This window comes from Staurois parvus, unplaced genomic scaffold, assembly GCF_062004578.1.
Source record: "Staurois parvus isolate SC_StPar_1 unplaced genomic scaffold, SC_StPar_1.0 ptg000541l, whole genome shotgun sequence".
NCBI classification, from domain to species: Eukaryota; Metazoa; Chordata; class Amphibia; order Anura; family Ranidae; genus Staurois; species Staurois parvus.
In genome coordinates this window covers 62,579-88,419 of record NW_028318337.1, presented here as the reverse complement: position 1 = coordinate 88,419, position 25,841 = coordinate 62,579, and the positions used below count along the sequence as shown (strand labels likewise).

The window sequence follows — 25,841 nt, the reverse complement described above, 5'->3', positions numbered from 1 at the left end:
GGGCCATGTGTGTGTTTTTACAGTCCATTCACTAGAGATGAGCTCCAGGATCCCTATTTATAATGCCTTATGATTGAACTAGATGGACTTATCTTTTTTTCAACCAGACTAACTATACTCACCGGCCACTTTATTAGGTACACCTTGCTAGTACTGGGTTGGACACCTTTTTGCTCTCAGAACAGCCTTAATTCTTCTTGGCATAGATTCAACAAGGTATTGGAAACATTCCTCAGAGATTTTGGTCCATACTGACATGATAGCATCATACAGTTGCTGCAGATTTGTCGGCTGCACATCCTTCAACCGTTGATACAAGTCAGCATGGATTCATGCTTTCATGTTGTATATGCCAAATTCTGATCCTACCATCTGAATGTTGCAGCTGAAATCGAGACGTATCAGATCAGCCAATGTTTTTCCAACCTTCTATTGTCCAATTTTGGTGAGCCTGTGCGAATTGTAGCCTCCATTTCCTGTTCTTAGCTGACAGGAGTGGCAGCCGGAGTGGACTTCTGCTGCTGTAGCCCATCTGCGGCAAGGTTCGACGTGTGTTTAAAGATGGCATTATGCATACCTTGGTTGTAAGGAGTGGTTATTTGAGTTACTGTTGCTGTTCTAACATCTCAATCCAGTCTGCCAATTCTCCTCTGACATCAGCAAGGCATTTTTGTCCACACAAATGCTGCTCACTGGATATTTTCCCTTTTTCAGACCATTCTCTGTAAACCCTAGAGATGGTTGTGCGCGAAAATATCAGTAGATCAACAGGTTTTTAAATACTCAGACCAGCCCTTCTGGTACCAACAACCATGCTACAAAGTCGCTTAAATCTCCTTTCTTCCCCATTCTGATGCTGTTTGAACTTCAGCAAGTCATCTTCACCACATCTAGATGCCTAATGCATTGAGTTGCTGCCATGTGATTTCATGGTAACCCAGATTGCTAATCAGCCAATCGAACAGGTGTATCTAATAACAGCTGATTAACACATGTGCAGTGCAGATTGAAGCTCAGGTTTCACAGCTAATTGATACGGTAGTTTTTCAGTGGTTCATGTAAGGTTTACATTAGGTTCAGGACAGGATAAGGTCAGGATTTTATCTTGTTCACACATATGCGGTTTAGAAACGGTTCCCATTGAAGTCAATAGCCTGTAGTCCGCACCTGAACCCGAAGGCACTGCTCAGAAATCATATATATGACTCTTTTTTTCAAACCGTACTGAATTCGCACCCCCAGTGCATCGGACATATGTGAACAGGCACCATCGGAAGCAATGTTTTTTCACATGTCATGTGGATTGGATGCTGTTCAAACCGCATCCAATCTGCATATATGTGAACTGGCACTTAAGTGGCCAGTGGGTGTATGTAATTATGATATGAAATACCAAAAACATTCTAGGTACTGCTTTTTTTTTTGTTTTTTAGCACATTATGGGACACAATTCATTAGAGTGTACGGGTAAATCGGGTTAGGCAGCTTCTTTAAGGAGACCGAATACTAGCAAGCAGAGTTGTAAAGACAGCCTAGCATGCCCTTCCCACTTCCAGAAATACACACTTATTTTCTAGTGTCCCTAGAAGAACAGACATCTCTTCTCTGCTCTGAGAGAAGCAAACTATTTTCTCTTTTCTTTATCAACATTTTGGCTGCTTAGGAAAAGCAGGCTGAGTCTATGGTTTATTCCATACGTCTAACCAGTAGGATGAGGTTTTCCCCTGGCATGGTGGGTGAAAGGTTTGACACTGGAATCTGAAAAGGCCTCTTTTCCAATGGTTTAGAACAGGGGTCTCCAAACTTTCTAAGCAAAGGGCCAGTTTACTGTTCTTCAGGCTTTATGACTAGACTGTAGCCAGTTGGAGTAGAAAATGTTGGTATCAGTATGGGAAATGGTTCTCCATCATTGGTGTAATAGCACTGCAAGGGCCAGATAAGGGCCACATCTGGGCCCCAGGCTGCAGTTTGGAGACCAATGGTTTAGAAAGTCCTCACAAGGGTCCTCCTATCAGGCTGGGGACCTGGTTCAAGCAGCTTGAGCATCAGAGTAAGCTCATTAATATTCTGAAACCTAGGACAATTGAATTATCGATTCAGTGCTGGAATCCTTGTCTGCGAGATGAACCTTCGGAGTGGAGCTAGAAATATTGTGGCTCAAAGATCTGCAAATCTACTTCTGCCTTAGGTATTGCTTTGCATTCCAGCCCTATCGGCCATGCACATCCCAGGTGTGGATAATTTGCAAACAGTGTTCTGCATATCCTCATTGTGTTGAGTAGGGAGCCATCTGTTGGGTGCTCACTGCAGCTGTACCTGTTTTTATTATTTCTTTCAACAAGCATAGGGAGGTTAATAAAGATTTCCCATCTACCACTGCAGCCATTTTAGCTTCCTGAAGCACACCAGTGAAGGTCTCCTCCATTTTCTCTTGTATACATATATACCCGTAAGTTCATTTGTTGTGTTTGTTAGTCGCGTATATATCCACATTGCATTTAAATGTATTTAGTGTGATTTGTAAGCAGCTGTTTGTAAGAAATGTGTTCATTGTATGCATTTGTGAGAGACATACAGTGGGGCAAAAAAGTATTTAGTCAGCCACCAATTGTGCACGTTCTCCCACTTAAAAAGATGAGAGAGGCCTGTAATTGGCATCATAGGTAGACCTCAACTATGAGAGACAAAATGAGAAAAAAAATCCAGACAATCACATTGGCTGATTTGGAAAGAATTTATTTGCAAATTATGGTGGAAAATAAGTATTTGGTCAATATCAAAAGTTCATCTCAATACTTTGTTATATATCCTCTGTTGGCAATGACAGAGGTCAAACGTTTCCTGTAAGTCTTCACAAGGTTGGCACACACTGTTGCTGGTATGTTGGCCCATTCCTCCATGCAGATCTCCTCTAGAGCAGTGATATTTTGGGGCTGTCGCTGGGCAACACAGACTTTCAGCTCCCTCCAAAGGTTTTCTATGGGGTTGAGATCTGGAGACTGGCTAGGCCACACCAAGACCTTGAAATGCTTCTTACGAAGCCACTCCTTCATTGCCCGGGCGGTATGTTTGGAATCATTGTCATGTTGGAAGACCCAGCCACGTTTCATCTTCAATGCCCTTGCTGACAGAAGGAGGTTTGCACTCAAAATCTCACCATACATGGCCCCATTCATACTGTCCTGTACATGGATCAGTCGTCCTGCTCCCTTTGCGGAGAAACAGCCCCAAAGCATGATGTTGCCACCCCCATGCTTCACAGTAGGTATGGTGTTCTTTGGATGCAACTCAGCATTCTCTCTCCTCCAAACACGACGAGTTGTGTTTCTACCAAACAGTTCTATTTTGGTTTTATCTGACCATATGACATTCTCCCAATCCTCTTCTGGATCATCCAAATGCTCTCTAGCAAACTTCAGATGGGCCTGGACATGTACTAGCTTAAGCAGGGGGTCACCTCTGGCACTGCAGGATCTGAGTCCCTGTCGGCGTAGTGTGTTACTGTTGGTAGTCTTTGTTACATTGGTCCCAGCTCTCTGCAGGTCATTCACTAGGTCCCCCCGTGTGGTCCTGGGATTTTTGCTCACCGTTCTTGTGATCATTTTGACCCCACGAGGTGAGATCTTGCGTGGAGCCCCAGATTAAGGGAGATTATCAGTGGTCTTGTATGTCTTCCATTTTCTAATTATTGCTCCCACAGTTGATTTGTTCACACCAAGCTGCTTGCCTATTGCAGATTCAGTCTTCCCAGCCTGGTGCAGGTCTACAATTTTGTTTCTGGTGTCCTTCGACAGCTCTTTGGTCTTCACTTTCAGTGGAGTTTGGAGTGTGACTGTTTGAGGTTGTGGACAGGTGTCTTTTATACTGATAACAAGTTCAAACAGGTGCCATTGATACAGGTAATGAGTGCAGGACAGAGGAGCCTCTTAAAGAAGAAGGTACAGGTCTGTGAGAGCCAGAAATCTTGCTTGTTTGTAGGTGACCAAATACTTATTTTCCACCATAATTTGGAAATAAATTCTTTCCAAATCAGCCAATGTGATTGTCTGGATTTTTTTCTCATTTTGTCTCTCATAGTTGAGGTCTACCTATGATGCCAATTACAGGCCTCTCTCATCTTTTTAAGTGGGAGAACTTGCACAATTAGTGGCTGCCTAAATACTTTTTTGCCCCACTGTATATTATATTGTAACTTCAGTGTATGGAATTGTATTGAAGTTTTACAGAACTTTTCACAAAATACGATTTACTATTCACATTGTTGGAATGAAGCACAATGCTGTTTCTGTAAAGTTTGTTGGCTAGCTGTCATTTAACAGTTAGTAGGAAAGCACAGTAAAGAGGCATCAGTAAACAGAGAAGATAGGAGCAAAGCATGGCAATAGACCATCAGTGTCCGTCAGAAAGACAGAGGTGTCTGCCACTAATGCAGCTTTAAATCTTAACTCTAAAAAGAAGTCCATGGACGCAGACAGTTCATGCCCAGTCGATTAAAAAAAAAAAAAAAAAAACACTGTCAGAGTGTCATGGGTTCCAGAAGCAAGCACATTGTTGAACATAAAGCTTACCTGAATGAAAATGCTATCTGCTTCATCCACCAAACACATTGCTAAAGACTACAAGCTCAATATAAAATGCAGAGAGTGCAGTAGTGACTAGCATACCTTGGCACTTCACACAGATCCAGTCAAGGGGGCCACAGAGACTCCGGCAACCAACAAAGCGCAAGGCAGGGAGGAAGATGAACCTACTCCATCAACTGCTGTATCCAGGTGTGTGGAGCTATGTGCTGAAGGCCCAGATTATGTTTTAAGATGTGTTTAGTGACTGTATACTCCTTTAACAAACCTGACTGTTCTGTGAAAATGTATACAGTGTTAGCTGATTAAAATAATCGCTCATTAGCCAAGTCAAATTTCTTTAATGTGTTAACATTAGTGGTGAAATATTTTCTTACACACTAAAAACATGGTCAGGTATAATGGTAAAAACAGCACATACAGTCAGGTCCATAAATATTGGGACATCAACACAATTCTAACATTTTTGGCTCTATACACCACCACAATGGATTGGAAATGAAACAAACAAGATGTGCTTTAACTGCAGACTGTCAACTTTAATTTGAGGGTATTTACATCCAAATCAGGTGAACGGTGTAGGAATTACAACAGTTTGCATATGTGCCTCCCACTTGTTAAGGGACCAAAAGTAATGGGACAGAATAATCATAAATTAAACTCACTTTTTAATACTTGGTTGCAAATCCTTTGCAGTCAATTAGAGCCTGAAGTCTGGAACGCATAGACATCACCAGACGCTGGCTTTTCATCCCTGGTGATGCTCTGCCAGGCCTCTACTGAAACTGTATTCAGTTCCTGCTTGTTCTTGGGGCATTTTCCCTTCAGTTTTGTCTTCAGCAAGTGAAATGCATGCTCAATCGGATTCAGGTCAGGTGATTGACTTGGCCATTGCATAACATTCCATTTCTTTCCCTTAAAAAACTCTTTGGTTGCTTTTGCAGTATGCTTTGGGTCATTGTCCATCTGCACTGTGAAGCGGCGTCCAATGAGTTCTAAAGCATTTGGCTGAATATGAGCAGATATTGCCCAAAACACTTCAGAATTCCTCCTGCTGCTTTTGTCAGCAGTCACATCATCAATAAATACAAGTGAACCAGTTGGCAGCCATACATGCCCACGCTATGACACTACCACCACCATGCTTCACTGATGAGGTGGTATGCTTAGGATCATGAGCAGTTCCTTTCCTTCTCCATACTCTTCTCTTCCCATCACTCTGGTACAAGTTGATCTTGGTCTCATCTGTCCATAGGATGTTGTTCCAGAACTGTGAAGGCTTTTTTAGATGTCGTTTGGCAAACTCTAATCTGGCCTTCCTGTTTTTGAGGCTCACCAATGGTTTACATCTTGTGGTGAACCCTCGGTATTCACTCTGGTGAAGTCTTCTCTTGATTGTTGACTTTGACACACATACACCTACCTCCTGGAGAGTGTTCTTGATCTGGCTAACTGTTGTGAAGGGTGTTTTCTTCACCAGGGAAAGATTTCTTCGGTCATCCACCACAGTTGTTTTCCATGGTCTTCCAGGTCTTTTGGTGTTGCTGAGCTCACCGGTGCGTTCCTTCTTTTTAAGAATGTTCCGAACAGTTGTTTTGGCCACGCCTAATGTTTTTGCTATCTCTCTGATGGGTTTGTTTTGTTTTTTTAGCCTAATGATGGCTTGCTTCACTGACAGTAACAGCTCTTTGGATCTCATCTTGAGAGTTGACAGCAACAGATTTCAAATGCAAATAGCACACTTGATATGAACTCTGGACCTTTTATCTGCTCATTGTAATTGGGATAATGAGGGAATAACACACACCTGGCCATGGAACAGCTGAGAAGCCAATTGTCCCATTACTTTTGGTCCCTTAACAAGTGGGAGGCACATATGCAAACTGTTGTAATTCCTACACCGTTCACCTGATTTGGATGTAAATACCCTCAAATTAAAGTTGACAGTCTGCAGTTAAAGCACATCTTGTTCGTTTCATTTCAAATCCATTGTGGTGGTGTATAGAGCCAAAAATGTTAGAATTGTGTCGATGTCCCAATATTTATGTACCTGACTGTAGGGCATCTAACTTCATTGTTCAGTCTGGTGATGAAAAAACACATAAAACGTCCCACTCTCCTTGAATGCGACATGATGCTGATTGACAGTTCAGAAATTCCAACCCTTGAGCCTACACCACATTTCCCTCATCTGAAATCCTTAACAGATAAGATCCCCATAATTGACCCTAATGCTGGGGATATTTTTATATTATACGTGATTTGTATTTCCAGCTAGGGGGTGCACACCACCCTACCTGCACCACCGTGGGCGGCTAAGTATGTCAATTACTGGGTCCAGGCCGAAGATTCCCCGCAGGAACCTGGCGATCGCCATATAGAACTGACAGGAGAGACCTGCATGTAAACAACACAGGTCTTTCTCCTGCCAGCAAGGACATATGCATACGCAAATACGCAGCAGCATGTTTCCCTAGTAAAACACAGTTAACCCTTTGAACACCCCAGATGTTAACCCCTTACTGCCCAGTGTCAGTAGTGTGTCAGTGCTTTTTATTAGTAGTGTGTCAGTGCTTTTTATTAGGACTGATCACTGTATTAGTGTCATTGGGATGTCAGTGGCAGTTGGTCAGTTCCCTCCCCTAGTGTTAGAATGCCCGCCACAGTTCCGCTATTAGTCACTGATCGTGAGAGATACTTTTTAGGGTGCACAAGGTGCGTGAGCAGGCTAACTACTTGAGCGCCGCCCTATAGTAGAACTACTGCTACAGGGTGGCGCAAAATCACATATATATACATGATTTGCATTCCCTGGTAAGGGGAGAGTTCTTCCCTACCTGCGCCGCCATTGGCAGCTAGGCATCTCAATTGCCAGTTCCCGGCTGGAGATTCCCCGCCTGCACCCGACGATTGCCGTGTAGAACTGACGGGAGAGACCAGTGTGTAAAAAACACACAGGTCTCTCTCCTGCCAGCAAGGACAGGTTGCTGTGTATTTCTCTACACAGCAGCATGTCTCCCTAGTAAAACACACATAGCACATCATGTAAAACAGCACACTTTTAACCCTTTGATCGCCCCAGATGTTAATCCCTCTCTGCCCAGTGTCAGTGCTTTTTATCGCAGTATTGGTGTCATTGGGATGTAAGTGGCAGTTAATTCCCCCCGCCTTCAGTGTCAGAATGCTCGCCGCAGTCCCTCTATAGGTTGCTGATCTCCGTCATTACTAGTATAAAAAAAATTTAAATTCCAGTATATATACCGCCATTTGTAGATGCTATAACTTTCACATAAACCAATTCATTTACATGTATTGTGATTTTTTTTTTTTCTTGTTTAGCAAAGACCTGTAGTAGAATACATGTTGGCCTAAATTTATGAAGAAATTTGATTTTTTAAAATTTTTTTACAGGATATGTTTTATAGCAAAAAGTGAAAAATGTTTGTGTTTTTTTCCAAAATTGGCGGTCTTTTTTTGTATATAGCGCAAAAAATAAAAACCGCACAGGTGATCACATACCTCCAAAAGAAAGCTCTATTTGTGGGAAAAAAAAGGACACAAATTTCATGAGGGTTGCATAGTTTCATGACCATGCAATTGTCAGTTAAAATACCACCGCACAGTTTCACACAAAATGGCCTGGTCAGGAAGGGGGGGGGGGGGGAAATACTCTGGAGAGCAAGTGGTAATGGACTCTATAACGCTCCTTATGTACAACTTTTAGATTGAGGTTGGGTCATAGTTGAAGTATGTTTGTTTAGGTGGGGCTCACACGCCTGCAGACTTGAAATCATTTAATACAAACGTGCTGCCTAATTGGCACCCTTCTCTATTCATGCCCTAGCTATACACGCGTAAAAAAGACCTCTAATACTTTCAAACTACAGCCATGCACTTCCTCAATATGCTTTTCAGGGACCATAGCTCGTAGCGTGGACAGTTTAGATGACAATGTGTTCACTGGAACTCCATATGAGGAAATGTGTGCTAACTAAACCCCTTTTACCTCCTTATTTTTTTTTTTACGCATACTGTTAGGCTAATTTGGTTTGTTTGGAGGCTGGTTGGTAAGTTGAGCTGTGAATTTTTCTCTTTTATTGTTTGACATGCATCGCCCTTCCATGTGTTCCTTGCTGTGAAGGCCAGTTATGAGGGCTGTCAAAATTTAGAATTTGGAACTGCAGAATATCTGGGTGCCATGAAGATGTTCTGCAGCTTACGTATGTGTTTGCAAATGTGTGCTGACTAAACCCCTGTTTTTAACACATACTGTTAGACAGGCTAGCTTGGTTTGTTTGCAAGCTGGTTGGTAAGATGAGCTAGAAATTTTTCTTTTATTGTTTGACATGCGTCGCCCTTCCATGTGTTCCTTGCTGTTATAGGCCAGTTATAGATTGGGGGCTGTGGCCATTTTTTTGTACTCTCAAATGATGAAAGACCTGCTATGCTCATTGAAGATCATATGTGTCTTGATGTAGTTGAAATAGATGTTTGTAGACGAAACAAATCATTGGGTATCATTTTGCTCACCACACCCTAGACTGCCAAACAACAGGGAGCAACCACAGAAGAGACTCCTTGTTCTAGAGTGCTCCTTTGCAAAAAAAAAAACATTTTGTTAACTTTATGCAAAAGATATTTGACCATAACCTAGCTTCCCCCCCCCCCCCCCCAAACTGGGTGAAGAGAGTTTATACCTACCAATCTTTGGCGTCTATCACCCCCAAAAACCAGGGTAGTTCCGTTTTTTTTCTAATGCTTGGTATGACGCATCTCATTGAATGATGTACTTCTTAGTGGTCAACAGTTTGGCGTGACAATGGAGCAATGTGCTAGTGAGCTTAGATGAAGGACAACCTCTCTCTACTTAGAACAGGTTCCTACCTTGTAGACTATGCTCTGTTCTTCATGAGTAGTCCTTTCAGCACCTGGCTGCACCCAAATCCACTAATTCTTGCAGTTTCTGCATCAGTTTCCCCTTCAGGAAAACCTTGGTGAATTGCACCTTGCTGCAGTGCCTTTGGTACCAGACTCATTTGTTGCTCACCCTTGCTACAGCAGGGTAGAGATGATCTACACCAGTGTGACCCAGTCCCTAAAGGCCCTCTCCAGTAGGATAAGATATGTCTTCCTGAAGGGAGAAGTCCCCACCTGATTGGTTCTCCCCTGGTAAAGAGCCAGTGCCCTAGTGTGGGGAGACTGGGGCTTTGTCCCTTCTCCTGTGGAATTCCCTCACAAAGCATGTCTCACCCTCTAACCCTGGGCATTGAGCCCCTGCTTTATACATAGGGGTGGGTGACAGTTTGTTGCAGCTGTGTAGCAATATTCAACCTTTTTTAAATAGTCGCTTGTAGGCAAAATATACTGTGTACCACATTCCTCATAGGCAGGAGACTTTTGCTCCTTCCCTGTGAAACTCGGTCACCTGTTCTGTGTGTACAGTTTTACTCCTGTAGGAAGTATATCAGCATTCTCCAAGCTTAATGCACCATTTTGAGCAGCTCTATTCTGCTTTAAACTGTGGCTTAGCTCCATGCATCAGCGTTCAGATGCGAGACACTGCTGCACCCCTTCTGCTCTGCAGCAACATGTTGTGACAACTCCTCTAATGGATCCCCTTACCTGCATGTCGAGCAGAAAAGAAATGGGACAAGGGGGCAGCCAAGTCCACACCGTGCACAGAGCCATAATGAGGTTAAAGTTCCTCTGAAACTTTGTATCTGGTACATTGGACCTTATTCCTCCACAATTCAGTGTCTCCTTAGGTACCCCCATATTTTAACTGGAGAAGATTGTTTGACCTCTACGGCAGAGCTAGAATTGTCTGACTTGTTGATCATGGTAGTGATGATGAAGAAGTGAAATGTGAATTCTCAGAGTCTCAGAACTCCTGGGCGATTGTGCAGTCACTCTTGTATGCCCCTAAATTGAAAAAAAATTAAGATCCTGGTGAATGAGGTATGATCCTGTTCAATACTAGAGCCCTCACCAGTATGAGATCTCTTCCCAAGACCAAAGAACCTATTAGATCCTTTCCAGTCCACTCACTTGTACAATATGTTTTGTACTCTTTCCAAAAGGTTTGCGTAGCAGTACCCAGTGGAAGGAGGCTTCATCCCAAGAAGTGGAAATTGCCTGTAGTAAATCCATATATTTCTTGCCCCAAGAAATCGCTGAAGGGTCCAATTAAGGATATTCCATTTTCAAAAACCCAGTGGAGAAAATGTTTAAGGCCCTCCTCACAGCCTCCTTTCCACTGTTGAGCTCGTCCATGATTGAAGCACCTTCCAGTAGCTTTGCGCTACTTCATAGACAGTTTGATGGCCTTCATGCTCCAAAATTCTTCCCTAGCTCCTGGATATCCAAACAACCCAAGTCCTTTTCACAATTAAGTGGTGCTCCCGCTTTTGGGGGAAGTCTTTTCAGCTATCTAGTCATTTCGGATCTTTGGATTCAGGACTTGGTGTTTCAGGGATACAAACCAGAATTTTCATTCCCCGCTTTATGCTCTCAAATCTTCCCTTCTCTCCAATCAGATTGCAGACCCTTGAGACTGTCTTGTACCAACTTCCTTTTGAGTAACAATTTCAAGGCCTTTTGTCAAGCTGGTTTATGGTCACAAAGCCCAACCCTAAACGTCAAGGTTCTCAAAACCTTCTCGTGAATCAAGAGTTTCCGGTTTGAAACAGTCCAGACTGTAATTGCATTGCTGAAACAAAGGCTATTTTGATCATCAATAGTATAATAGTAATTTAAAGTATGAGGGGGTTGTTTTCTCCCCACATTATACTTAGCTAGGGGGATGCAGCATCGGTTCCCTGCTGGCTCTAAGGGTGAAAACTCGGCGATCACATGACTGCTGCTCACTGAGTTCTTAAAGCCACTGTGAGCAGAGAGTGGTAACTATCAGTCACTGCTGTCTGCTTTGGGAAAGTTCTTTCTTACATTGTTTTGCAAGATTGCGATGGAGGGCATTCCAATGATCTTATGGAAAGTCTCTCAGACTCCATCATTCCTACACTGTTTAAAGCTAAGAACATGCTAAGGCCTGCATCTTGTCTTTTAGCCTGAAGGGTCACGTTTTGGCCTTAGCCATTCTCTTTTGCAGTTCATTCAGTGGTAAAGACCTTTGCTCAGAGGGTATCTCGCATCATGCTCCCTGTTTGTCTACCTGGATCAACCTGGTATCTTAATTTGGTTCTGTTGGCTCCACAGAAGCTTTCCTTTGAGCCTATCCTGGATATTTCCACAGCTGTCCTTATTTGTAATGTAGTTTATTGCATGGCTATTATCGCAGCATAACAGATCTTAAAAGTGGCAGCCTTATCTTGTAAACAGCCAAAGTCAATGTTGTTTTGAGGCATTGTGCCTCTGTGCCCCCTAGAGTAAGTTTCTCCCTTCCAAGTTAATCAAGACATTGTCCTGTCATGCTCTAAGTCATCCTAAAGAGATCTCTCTACACTGCTTAGATGTTTTATGTGCAGTGCAAGTTTGTCTTAGTCACTACTTCTATTCGAACCTCAGATTCTATGTATTATCTGCAGGCTTTCACAAAGGTCTTTCATCAGGTTCCACCATTTCTATGTGGATTAGGCAGTTTATGACTGAGGCTTTTGCCTTTGAAGGATAGGACTCCTCAAGGCTCAATATCTTCAGTCTTAGGCATTTTAGACCCAGGTGCCATGTTCCTCTCTTCACATGTTTAAGTTTTTCCAGGTGCATGTTAAGTCCTCTGCTGATTCTATCTTCATCCATGAGGTGCTTCAAGCTGCTCTTACTTAGGCACCTGATTCCTTTGTTTTGAGCCTGTTGGCCAGTGTTTGTTGTGTTGCCCATCCCTCAATTGTATTGCTTAGGAATGTCCCATGGTCTTGACTAATGTTAACCTATGTACTGTAATGTACTAATAAAAATAAGGGTTTTGACTTACCTGTAGAATACTTTTCTTGGTGTATAGTACAAGATAGTGGGAGGGCAGGGGCAGACTGACCATTTGGAAACTTGGCCACTACCTGAGGGCCCAGGGTCAGTAGGGGCCCCTGGTACCTTTTTCATAGACTTTTTTGAGTTTGGGCAAGGACACTGGGGCCCCATGAGTTGTCAGTCTGCCCCTGTGGGAGGGGGTTTTATTTTTATTTTGGACTGTCCTGGTTTTCAGTGTAAGCACTTGAAGTTGGCATTATATAATGCATGCTCTCACATTTATGGAAGCTTGTGTCCTGTAATGCATTCCAAGAAAAGGATTTTTTACAGGAAAGTTAAAAATCCTTATTTTTGAGTCAATGTAAAATCCATTTTTTTAGAGTACATTATGGGACTCAGGCCCCTTCCCCTCTGTTCTTCTTCTACTATTGCTTTCTAACAAAACTGAGGCATGCTGGGAGTGGGGTTTGCTTCTAGTGAATAGATATCCATTCTGCTAGGGCCACCAGGAAATAAATGAGAAACAGTGGGATGGGTTATGCGGGGGCTGCCCTTACGTTTTTTTTGCCACTATCCAATCTTCTGCTGGTACCTGCATAATCCTAATGTACCTGAATACTCTGTCCTGTAATGTACTCCAGAAAAAGGATTTTAAAGTAAGTCAAAAGTCCTATTTTACTTTTCAGTCTGTCCCCAGGGCCTTAAAAAAAAAAAAGTATTCATACCCCTTGAAATGTTCCACATTTTATCATGTTACAACCAGAACCATAAATGTATTTTAATAGGATTTTTATGTGATAGACCAACACAAAGTGGCACATAATTGTGAAGGGGAGGGAAAATGATAAATAGTTTTAAACATTTTTTACAAATAAATATCAGAAAAGGGTGGTGTGCATTTGTATTCAGATGCCTTTACTGTGATACCCCTAATTAAAATCTAGTGGGACCAATTGCCTTCCGGAGTCACCTAATTAGTAAATAAAGCCCACCTGTGTGTAATTTAATCTCAGTATAAATACAGCTGTTCTGTGAAGCCCTCAACCGCTTGTTAGAGAACATTAGTGAACAAACAGCATCATGACGGCCACAGAACACAGACAGGTCAGGGATAAAGTTGGAGACATTTAAAGCAGGGTTAGGTTATAGAAAAAAAAATATCCCAAGCTTTGAACATCTCACGAAGCACTGTTCAATCCATCATCTGAAATGCTTCCAATCTGAAAGAGCTTGAGCTATTTTGCAAAGAAGAATAGGCACAAATGTCACTCTCTAGCTGTGCAAAGCTGGTAGAGACATCCCCAAAAAGACTTGCAGCTGTAATTGCAGCAAAAGGTGGTTCTAAAAAAGTATTCACTCACTGAATACAAATGCACACCACACTTTTCAGCTATTTGTAAAAACATTTGAAAACCATTTATCATTTCTTTCCACTTCAAAATTATGTACCGCTTTGTGTTGGTCTATCCAGCAAAAGACAAAAAGGGGCTGATTTACTAAACCTGGAGAGTGGCTACCATGCACAGCTGTACCAGAATGTGCAATCAGCTTTTTAACTTCAGCTTGTTCAATTTAGCTTTGCCAAAAAAAAAAAAAAAAAAATCTGGAAGCAGATTGCAAAACCTTGTGCAGCTGTGCATAGAAACCACTCTCCAGTTTCAGGCTACATTCACACTAGCTTTGTCAGCAGGCATCGGACATGCGTTTGAGACACGTTAACGCTTCGCAAACGCCTATGAAAATTCTGCACATGGCAGCACTCAGTGCTGTTCACACTGAAGCGTTAGCATTGTGTCACAGCAAAACTGGTTGAAGCCTCCCATTCAAGTCTATGGTGCCACTCCTCAAACGTCTGGCAGGCGTTTTCAGTTCAGTTGCGAGGCGTTTGCGGAGCATTAATACAATTTAACTTCATTATATGCATTTGAAACTGCACCACAAGTGTCTCAAAACCGCGCATAGGGCATTTGGAGAGCGTTAAAAATGCTTCCCAAATGCCTGCCAAACGCTATAGGGGCGTTTGGCAAGAGTTAGAAATAAAGTCAAGTGTGAACAAGCCCTTAGTAAATTAACCCCAAGGAATACTTTTCCTGGAGCCACACTATTGACATAGTAGGTGAAACCACATAAATCTGTTGGGAATGCAGAAGATTAAAGCAGTATTAAACACCAAAACAAAAATAGTAATATATTGCAATTTACCAGTCATTAGATCTGGAGACTGCATAAGTTTTCTTAGACCCCCCCATTGTCACATGGTGATCTGTCCATTAACACACACCCTATATTAGAGTGCCTACACCCTGGATGAAGAAGCAGAGGCACCTTTGGACAGCAGCACTGAGGTGGCAGGAGTCGAGGGGGGGTGGAGTAGTGGGAGATGCACTAACAGATGTAAATAAACTACAAAATCAAAGCCAAACTCCAGCTAACACCTTATAAGCAGTTACAGCAACAGTTTTTTTTTCCTTTTGGCATAAAAGATTTATATAAAATCAAGATAATTGTAAGAACCCGTCAGTAGTAAATGGTTTGCTAAATCTGAAGGGCAGCTTACTGACTTATGCAGGCCATAGACGGCTCATTTATCAGCCGATATTCATACCGTTAGTGAGGCACTGCCGTCAGCCGTTTTTTGCAGATCGTCTCGTTTCTTTTATCAGTCATGCTGGAAAATCCACGAAAAATGGCCATTTTTCATCAGCATTGGTGGCAGCATCCATGACAGCAGCGACCGATTTTTCGTTTATCGGCCGACAATTCGGCCAATAAACAGCCCGTCTATGGCCAGCCTTACTGCCAAGATCACCAGGTTAAAAAAAAAAAGAAAGCTTAAAAAAGATAACTAATTTACCCATCACATACACATCAATATATTAAATGTTTGCTTTTGGGTTTAATACAGCTTTAAGATAAGGGAAATATATTTTACTAAAGAATTTGGATCTCTTGCTACCAAGTGATTAAACTATATACTGGCAGCCCCCTTATGAGATTTTGAATAGCTCACTCTTGCTCCTTGTGGAGCCTACTCCATAGGGAGGAGTTATGTGATCTATTTTTTTTTTAGCAATTATTTGTTACAGCTGCTGATTGAATCACAAGCATTTGGCCTGACAGATTTTTTATATTGTATATTTTATATACAAAAATAAAAGAAAAAGGAATAAGCAGCACCGGTCCCATTGTATGTTTGAAGCAGCGCTGATAACAGACAAGAAATGACAAACTGAGCTTGAAAAAGTATTCTTTGGGCTTTACTAGCTACTATCAGCTTTAAGATCTCTGCATGTAGTTGACATCCTTTTTTTTTAAGACTGAAACGAATCAGCAAAACACTACTTAATGTTGGTTGAATTGTAAACAAGATGTCAAGATAATTCAGATTCCATTTTAGCTATCCATATTGTACATTTCAATAAATGTAAAAACTTTATTGAATAAAATACAGGATCATAAATTAGGACATAAAACCATTATTAAAATGATAAAAAAAACAAAACAAAAAAACAACACAGATAATTTAAAACATGCATGACATTTTCTCAAATATCTGCATCCAGCTTGGTAAGATGAAACTGGCTTGCAATTACCGAACGCACATCATCCTGTTCAGGTGAAGAATTCCATAGTTCAAAAGAGAGGGAGAGAAGAAAATTAGGAACAAAAACTATGCCTTATAATTTATCCTATAATTAGGTATATTCATAAACAAGAACATTTTTTTAAAAAGAACTTCACTACATGCTCTTTAAGAAGTTTTGGGGTGGGGGGGGGGGTTAGAGATGCTTGTGTGAACAGTTGTAAAAAAAAAAAAAAGTTATTGTAGAAGTGATGCCATCCCAGCACTAATAATGTTTTGTAGCTTCATAGCAACATTTTGGAGAATATGTGGAACATTGCTTTTATGAGTTATTAAACAGTGTATTTACTTGGAATGATGAGAACAAAGCTTCTCACTGAGCTATAAGAAATTGTCAGCAAGAAAACTGCTTGATTTTCAAGGTTAAGTGTGGAAATTGTACTTGTTAATCACATTAAATTTGCCAACTCTGGAAGGAAGGCAATCCATATTTTATGGTGCTGGATAGAGTGATGTTTCTTTTTTGAATGTATAACTTTGTAATTTGTTTAAAAATGCTGTGAACATGAATTTTCTGTTTGAGGACCCTTTTAAACAAGAGAATGGTGCAACAATGGGGTTAAATGTGGCCTCATACTATGGGAGCAACACTGCTTGCTTGCTTGTTAGATAGTGATGCTTATCAATTAACTGTAGCAATGACCCCCGAAGGACCTGACATTACACAAACATACCAATGACGGATAAATGGGCCTTATTAAAGAAGCAGCAAGCCCTGAAAACAAGTGGTTAAAAAAAGCTTCGCATTCAGAATAGGACTTATGTTTGCCACCAGTGAAATGCCTTGCCTTAAAACTCAGTAGGCGAGTGGAGAGCAACATTACAGACCATAACAGTTAACATCCCCCCATATACAGTATGCAGTTAACAGCATCCTAAGCACAATCTAATAGACCCTAGCTAACAACTGCCCAGTTTGTGAATCTATCACTGAGACTGCTTTCACACGGATCTGTATTTCTTCCAATTTTGTGTTAAAAACCCAACCCCTGAAAAACAACCCCACAGCATAATCCCCCCTCCACCAAACCTTACACTTGGCACAATGCAGTCAGGCAAGTACCGTTCTCCTGGCAACCACCAAACCCAGACACATCCATCGGTCTGCCAGAGAAGCGTGATTCATCACTCCAGAGAACACGTCTCCACTGCTCTAGAGTCCAGTGGCAGCGTGCTTTACACCACTGCATCCAACGCTTTGATGCATCCAACGAGAGATGATATAATAGGGATCAGACAACAAAGTAGAACAAACAAAACAAAGAGGGAAACTAGCAATTATGAAATAGGATGTTGATTATGCAGCTGAAATCATTGACAGGATGAATGGGATGTGAGCAGAGGTAGTAGGTATAAGTTATACAGGAGCAGAATGAAAGTGGCATGCATTTTTGACACTGGAATGGATTAGGAAACAAGGCAGCAGATATCAATGATAATGAGGTGAGATTAGACAGCAGAAGCTATTGACACCCACTGAAGACCACTCAAACTGATTGTCACATCCACTAAATATGGTTTATACAATAGGGTCGGGTTTTTTTTCACCCTTACCAATTAAAAAATGGCTTCCACTCTCCTAGCCTTACCAGCTAGGTAATGGATAACTAAACCCAAGAAAAAGAATTAGGTTTCAGAACATTTTCAGTAAGTACAGGAAATACCTGCTGATCTTGCCACAAATGTAGTGTCCTTATTTCCTGTGAGCTACCTGTTACCTTTCTTCTGTAAACACTTATCTCCACAGCCCCCATGTAACAGATACAGTGGAGACGTGAGCATAGCCACTCAGTGTGTAATTTGCAGAAATACCATATAAAAATAATGGAAAAATAGTCATAAGAAAAAAACTTCTTCCACCATCCCATCTAAAAGGATTACTAAGGTGTAATATATAAAATTTTTAGTTTTTGGGATTACATACCCCCTTAATCCTCAGTTATATTCCACTAGCTCAATGTTCCATCTTTATATACCTACATTTGGTGGCACTTAAATGACTGCTTCTTAATTTTAAGTGAAACTGAATTTAATAAGCGTGTTGAAAGCCATAGGAGGTTATCGACTAGCCTCCCAGCTTATAATACCATCTGTACGCCGATGACATCCAGATCTTTCTTTCTACTTCTCAGCCCCACCATGATTGCCTCACATATTACTAATTTACTGGAGCAACTTAGTATAAACACCACTTTCCCAAATTAAATAAAAAAACGGAGCTTGTAATACACCCCCCCCCCCCCCACAATCCCTGATTTTACCATCAATATCAATAACACAACTATCAGTCCCTGTATGTATTCCAGGGTCTTAAGTGTAACTCTAGAGTCTGACCAGTCCTTTGGGCTTCACATCTAAGTACTGATTAAATCTTGCCGCCTTGACCTCTAACATTTCCAAATATTGCCCCACAGTAATCAACTACACCACAAAGCAACTAGTCCACTCCCTGGTTATCTCCTGCCTCAACTATAGCAAATCCCTTCTCACTGGCTTCCCTCTACACAAAGTATCCTCCCTTCAGTCTATCATGAATATCGCTTCTAGAGTCCTCCACCTTACTAATAAATTTGTGGATGCTGCCCCTCTCTGCCAGTCCCTCATCTGGCTTCCTCTAACCCAGTGGTTCTCAACCTTCCTAATGCCGCGACCCTTTAATACAGTACCTCATGTTGTAAAGACCCCCAACCATAAAATTATTTTCATTGCTACTTCATAACTGTAATTTTGCAGTGGGAGGAGTAGTGCCACATCTTTGGTGTCAGTGAGAGGAGTAGTGCCACATCACTGATGTCAGTGGGAGGAATAGTGTCCCATTGTTGGTATCAGTGGGAGGAATAGTGTCCCATCGTTGGTATCAGTGGGAGGAATAGTGCCACATTGTTGGTATCAGTGGGAGGAATAGTTCCCCATCATTGGTGTTGGGGGGGGGGGAGAATAGTGCCCCATCATTGATACTAGTGTGGGGGGGAATTGTGCCCCATCATTGGTGTCAGTGGGGAGGAATAGTGCCCCATCGATGGTGTCAGTGGGGGGAGGAATAGTGCCCCATCGTTGGTGTCAATGGGGGGGGGAGGAAATAGTGCCCCATCATTGGTGTCAGTGGGAGGAATAGTGCCCCATTATTGGTATTAGTGACACCAATGATGGGGCACTATTCCTCCCACTGACACCAATGATACTTACCTTGCTGACTCCTGCTTTAGCCTGGGCTTGCTCCCTCCCTCTCCCATCTACAGCCAGCATACCTGGCTGCAGCAGCACCATCTGCACGCTACAGACACTTACCTGTCAGCTGTCTTCCTTCTCCAGCCACTCCCTCGCTCGATCTTCTCTGATCTTCGCGCTGCTGCTCAGCTCCACCTCCTCGCCGGTGGTTGGCCGCCTGTGTGCCTCTCCTAAGCTACAGTTCCGGCGGCCAATCACTAGCGAGGAGGCGGAGCTGTTGAGTGAAACCGGGGATGTGGCCAGATGACAGGGGCGGCATGTCATCCCGCGCACACATCGCGGTCCAGGGAAATGTGGACGTATCTGCATGTGGGCAGACCCGCCTGGAGACTGATAGAGCAGCGGTGTCTCGGTTCCTAAGACCATCAGAAATATGTGTTTTCCGATGGTCTTAGGTGACCCTTGTGAAAGGGTTGTTCGACCCCCAGAGTTGTCGCGACCCACAGGTTGACAACCGCTGCTCTAACCCAATGCATACAATTTAAAATGTTAACTAATACATATAAATCCTTCCACAACTCATCAAATCACCAACCTAATCTTAATATATTACCTAAATCGTCCACTTCAGTCCTCCCAAAACCTCTTCCTTGCTAGCTTCCTCGTCATTTCCTCTCATGCTCACCTACCAGGACTTTTTCAGAGCCTCTGGAGCTCTGTATCCTAATCTGTCTGGCTGTCTCCTAAACTGTTAACCTTTAGGCAAAAATCCACCTTTTCAGAAACGATTACTCTGCTTCCACCTAAAAATTGTGTTTTGAACGTCTTTGTAAGGCGTTGCCTTTTTTTTACTACTTGTCCCCTTTAGATTGTAAGCTCTTCTTGTATCAAAATGTATTGTAACATTTTTGTCTCTCTTGGCACTACATAAATCCAGTATTTTAATAAATATGCTTAAAAAAGCACTGTAATCTGAATTTTTTTTTGTATTTCAATGATTTTTATTAGTTTAGAAACATTAAAAAAAAAAAAAAGGAGTGACAAGACAAGCTCACGGAGAGGCTATCGATTGCACATAAAAAAACAGTGCTCTAACACCAACAATGCAAAAGGTGTGCCCACGCAGGGGCTATCAATGGCACATAAATGACAAAAACAGTGGTATAACATAAACAGTAAGGAAGGAGGTGTACAAAAAGGAAAAAAAGATGACAAGTGGTCATAGGCTCTTGCATCCCCTGAAGAGAGACAAACGGGCGCTTCCATGCCTGAGCAATTGTTCTAGTGGCCGACAAAACCAAATAGGAAGCCAACTTCTGCTTGTGAGCCAAGAGGCCCGGTATGGGACAGTGAAGCAAAGCGTACCAAGCATCCTGGCATATGGGGAGATGGAACAAAGTAAAAAGGAGGCCAAACACAGGAGACCAAAAACCAAATCAGTCTTGGGCATGACCACCAGATATGCAATACATCACCACGAGGGCAAAAACCCCAAAAGCACACATGGAAGACTGACAAACCTGCTGCTAATTGTGAGGCACTGACTTAGGATGATCAGCCTGCAAAAGGAAGGCTGCTAATGGCAGACTCTGCAGGTACAAAATTTTATACTGTAGGCTTAGCTCACCTTTTGTACCAGAATTTCAGTTTTCATTATAAAATTAAGCCATTGGTATTGTCTTTTTTTTCCTAAGCCACTCCTATTTTATCTCCCATGTACCCCCCTCCTGGACCGCTGTGAATCTTCATCTTGTCTCCTGTCAATTTACTTATGTAGAATTAGGTATGAAAGCTGAAGCCTATTTGATATTATTTTGTAAGGCTGCTTAATAAGGCAATTACTTCTCCAAAAGGTCACTAAAAAAGGCTAAAAGAAAGAGGATAAGCGAGTGCTAAAAGTCTGTAAGCTGCTAAACAACAAAGGTGCCAAAAAAACTCTAAAATAAACAAACAGCAGGGTGTAGCGCTAAGAATAACCACATCAATAATGGAATAAATAGGTAAAACCATAAATGATACCAAAGTACAATAAATGAATAATAAAGTGACTTAGTAGTACCATATGAAACGTGTTGTTATTGCCAAGACAATTTGCACATATACACCTCAAATGTAACAGGTTACGAGATGAGTGATCATAGTGATATGGTGTTAGCACATCAATAAAGTGATTAGACAGTGGTATGATGTGTCACTATACAGTGACTATCGGTGTGCAAAGTGCCAAATTAAAGTCCAAAAAATAAGGTGCGTGGGAGATCGTGACGATCTTCGGGATCCAGTGATCTGATCCAATAGGATGGTGATAAATCTCAAGATATAAAGACTGCGCACTCACTAGATACGCAATCAATCTGTGCATTTAGAGATAGTCTCAGAGAACTGGAGGTCCCTTTAAGGTCTGGTCAGGTCTGGTATCCCTCACTATCCGACATCCGCTGCCAGTATTGGTGCACCCGCTCTGTGAATGGTTAAAGCAGAGCAACAAGTTTGTAGAAATCCAACGTGCCCGATCCGCTGATGAAGGTGGAGCCGATCAGATTTCAGCTGGAGTAGCCCGGTTATCGCTCCGAGGTAGGTGAGATCATCCAGGGGAGGCCGGGCAGTCCTCTCCCAGCGTTAATAGAAGGAAAAAGGGGTCACCGATTAGGGGGCAGAAGGGAGTGGCGGGGGACCCTGGTAAAGTTGCTCACACAGCGCCGCAGTAGATTCCTAGGAATGATGGAATTCTCTTCCTGGCAGGTAGGCAGCTCGCTCAGCCCTCACTAAAAAAGGCTACCTGAAAGAGGAATACCAGTCTGTGTATCTATATATGTTGTAAATAGGTGTATATTTCCAAATGTGTAAATAGAATTCATATTAGTGTATTTATGCATGTATATGTGGGAGGACTACACTGAGGACATTCTCCTCCGGGTCGAGTACCAACTGAAAATGTTGGTAGGAAAATAATTTTAAATAAGTAGCCCAAGTTTCTGATATGCTCTACATAATGCACAAGTTTATATTCCTAAGAACGCCAAAAATGTATTCCATTGTGTCCTCTTTCCTTTAGGGCCTCAACTCCCCCAGGATATCCCTGCAAACTCTCCAGTTGCCTGTACAAAGTGGCAGCTTAGTATTTCCTATTCTGCAGGGGTACTATTTAGTGTCACAATTAACTCATATACACTAGTGTATATTTCCAAATTTAAATAATGCCACTGTGGCCATACAGGACATGTTCATCTAATTGTTTTAGGCGTTCAGTAATCTTCTCTACAGAAATGGCCCATTTTTGATCTGCCATACTAAGGATGTCTCTTAAAAAAAAAAAAAAATCATATTTGTAGAAACAGAATTGCTGACTCATCCATATCCCTTTCTCCTAATACTCCTTTATTGGCACAACCCATCTCTTTTGGAATTCAATAAATTGCCATCAACCCTTTAAAAATAATGGCTTTAAAACCTATTTAAAGATTTACAAGAGAAATGTATTATTCCCAATTCCTATTTTTCTGCTTCTATACAGCAAGACACATTACACAACGTTGACTGAGGAATAAAAGGCTACAAACCTCCCAGATTGAAAACTTTTAAATAAAAATGATCAAAGTTAAATCTCCAGACACTGTCTTACTGTCAATTCAATTAAAATACATAGAATTTATTACACATTATACAGATTACACAAAATGAGGAGGATTCCCATACCTATACCACTATGAAAATGGCATCCTCTACCATATGATATGCAATTGTCCATGTACTAGACATTTCTGGTATACAGTAACTAAGTTTATCACTGTACCATTATCCCTGCTAAATATATGCATTCCAGCATGCTGCCTATTGTGGGATATCAAAGGGTAAGAATTGGGAACTGCATAAACAAATCATTGTTTTGTTACTTATACTTTTATGCAAAAAACAAAACAAAAATGTGTACTTAAGGAAAGAAAGACCCTGATCCACCTATCCTAGAATAGATAGACAGAATTTGGTCAGGATGGGTGTCTTCACTACTGACTATCATTTAAACTGTTGCTATGCTAGACTTTTGTGAATTGACCTTATTGATACAAACCTGATATGAATTATAGGTGGAAATAAAGTTTATTCATATCAATAGGGTTCCCACACAGAATTGCTTGTTAACATCATATACTGTATAACTATGAAAAGCTCTATCGTACAGAGTTAATACAGTATATATGGCATTCTCAAGTGCTTGTTGCACAAGTTCTGTTGAAACATAACCGTCTGTCATCAGATGCACACAACATAACAAAATGGACCTGTTTCTTATATTGTACAATTTATATTGTGTGCTTTATGTACATTTATGTATCTGGTTTTGTTTGTCCTGTAAAATTGTAAGATTTCATAATTTACCATTTAAAAAAATTATACATGTTGGGCTGGTGGCTCTGGATTGAGATAGTTCACCATCTATGCATCAATTAGAGTGAGACCCACAGTAAGTGACACAAACCGGGCTTTATAAAGCAACCTACACACTGGTCAGACTGGAGATTACAGCATCGAACAGAGGAAGTCTTCCAGCACTGACTTCCTTTGTGGTTCTGATATGTCATGTAACCAAATGCCAAGAGTTACAAATAAAGCTGATGTTGAAAGATGTCAAACGGATTTGAGACAATAAACCATGTCCTTATCAAGACAGTACTAATTGTTGTGTTTGCTACTCAAAGATTTTCAATCCTGCCCCATGTGTATAATATCTTATGTGTATGTGACTGTGTATGCTAATGGGACTGTACATAAAAGATTAGGTATGATGTCCCAAAATGTTATTAGTTCAGCTTTGAGGTCTTAGGTCAGAAGATGTTAATTACTACTGGCACTGGAAAATCTTGCAGTTCCAAATGTGTTATTAAATCTGACCATACTTACAAAGACTATTCTTTGCATCAGATTTTAGTTAAGCATGACATTTGATAAGACACACAACTACTGTATAGACCAGAACTAACAGACTCCCAGACCAAATATTTCTGTGTTAGAGAATTTAGGTTAATTTTCCTGTTTAGTATAATAGGGAATACTGTTCTTCCACGTTTATTATTTTATAATTGTGAGAAGGGGAAACAGCTCTCATTGTTTGAACACTATTTGTGTGCAGTAATATATTGTGTGGAGTAAATTAAATTTTCGGGACTGACATTCTGCGGTTTGGCCACAAGATGCCACTGTTTTCCTAACACAGCCTCAGACTGCATAGATATTTCTATGTTCATGAAGAGGTGGGGTTTTCACACAGCGTTGAGGGAACAGGAAGAGGAGAGACAGCAGCCATGTTTTGTGGATGGTGAATGCAGGAGCCGTGTGAGCAGAGAATCTGATGGCATCCAGGTGTGAGAGCATCCCTCAGTAACCAGAGCTGCAGCTAAGTGAAGCTGATCGTGTCCAAGACCCTGATCCTGTTCAGAGAAAGGAAGATTGCTGCCAGGAATGCTGATGAGACCAGGGGAACAAAGCAACATACACTGCGATACCGCATGCTTGTTGGAGGGACATTTGTTCTGGTCAGAGTCACCAGCGGTTGCAAAGCAGACCCAGGTCGGTAAGATCATGCACGCACCTCATTTCAGTGTTGGCGCCTAGAGTCAGAGACCCTAACTAACTATAGGCCTGGCCTCAGTTTGTGTCAGGCCACAAGTGTTATTACTGATCATTGGAAGGATTCCATAACTTAAAGTGACATTTCACATTGGAGAGCTGATAAAATTCCACAAACTCAAGCCAGACTGGCATTTTGCTCCGAAGGAATACTCAGGCACATGCTACAGGACCAGTTATGGGAGGAGGAATACTGTAGATTTGTGCAAGATTGTAAGCTGTTGTGCTGCACTGCAGGCTAGCCCATACCATACACCCATTGTCAAGGTCCTACCTTTTCCCTGAGGTTATGTTACTCCATGTGCTGGCGTCCATCTTGGATTCTGCTGTGCATGATGGGAATCCTTTTATGCCTTCAGGTCTCTGTGGTCCATCCCCCAGAGGGGTGTGGCTGATGACATATAAGCCTGTGGCCCGCACATGCTCTTTGCACTTGTGTCTTTGTGTTGCTATTACTCTGTTCTGACTCTCGTGTCTCTCCTGGTATCTGATTCGGCTTGTGACTTGACTATTCTTTGTATTCTCCCTTGATCTGACCCTCTGTTGCTGAACCCGGCTCGTGACCTGTGATTCTCGTCTGCTGTCCTGTACTGTTTTGTCCTGTTGTTGTTGACCCGGCTTGTCTGACTACTCTTTTGTCTCTTCCACCAGCTACACGCCATTGGCGGCGGCCATTACCGCAGCTGAGGTGTCTCGGGGGCCGCGACCTGGTTCCTGGCTGCGTCAAGTCCATCCCCACCATCAGGGGCCCTGGTGAAGGGCAGCCTGGAACTTAGACTCCGCGCCCTGAGGGACTTCGGTCTTTGGGTAGTGGTTGTCGTCAGCCAGTGCGTTACATTGTTAGGCCTGCCTGTCTGTTCCTCGGCCCCTGCCCTGACAATGGGTCTCATCATTGCTAGCAG

General features: G+C 41.9%; 1 protein-coding gene across 1 annotated transcript in view; it reads right to left on the bottom strand.

The window, feature by feature from the left end:
• Positions 1-15,954: 15,954 nt before the first annotated feature.
• The window catches only part of LOC149451379 (CTD small phosphatase-like protein 3), a 64,343-nt gene continuing 54,456 nt past the window's right edge, over positions 15,955-25,841 (bottom strand). Inside the window, exon 11 of the mRNA XM_089690730.1 lies at positions 15,955-16,111. Within this exon, the coding sequence (XP_089546856.1) occupies positions 16,049-16,111 (63 nt within the window). The 3' untranslated portion in view covers positions 15,955-16,048. The remainder of the gene's footprint in view (positions 16,112-25,841) is intronic.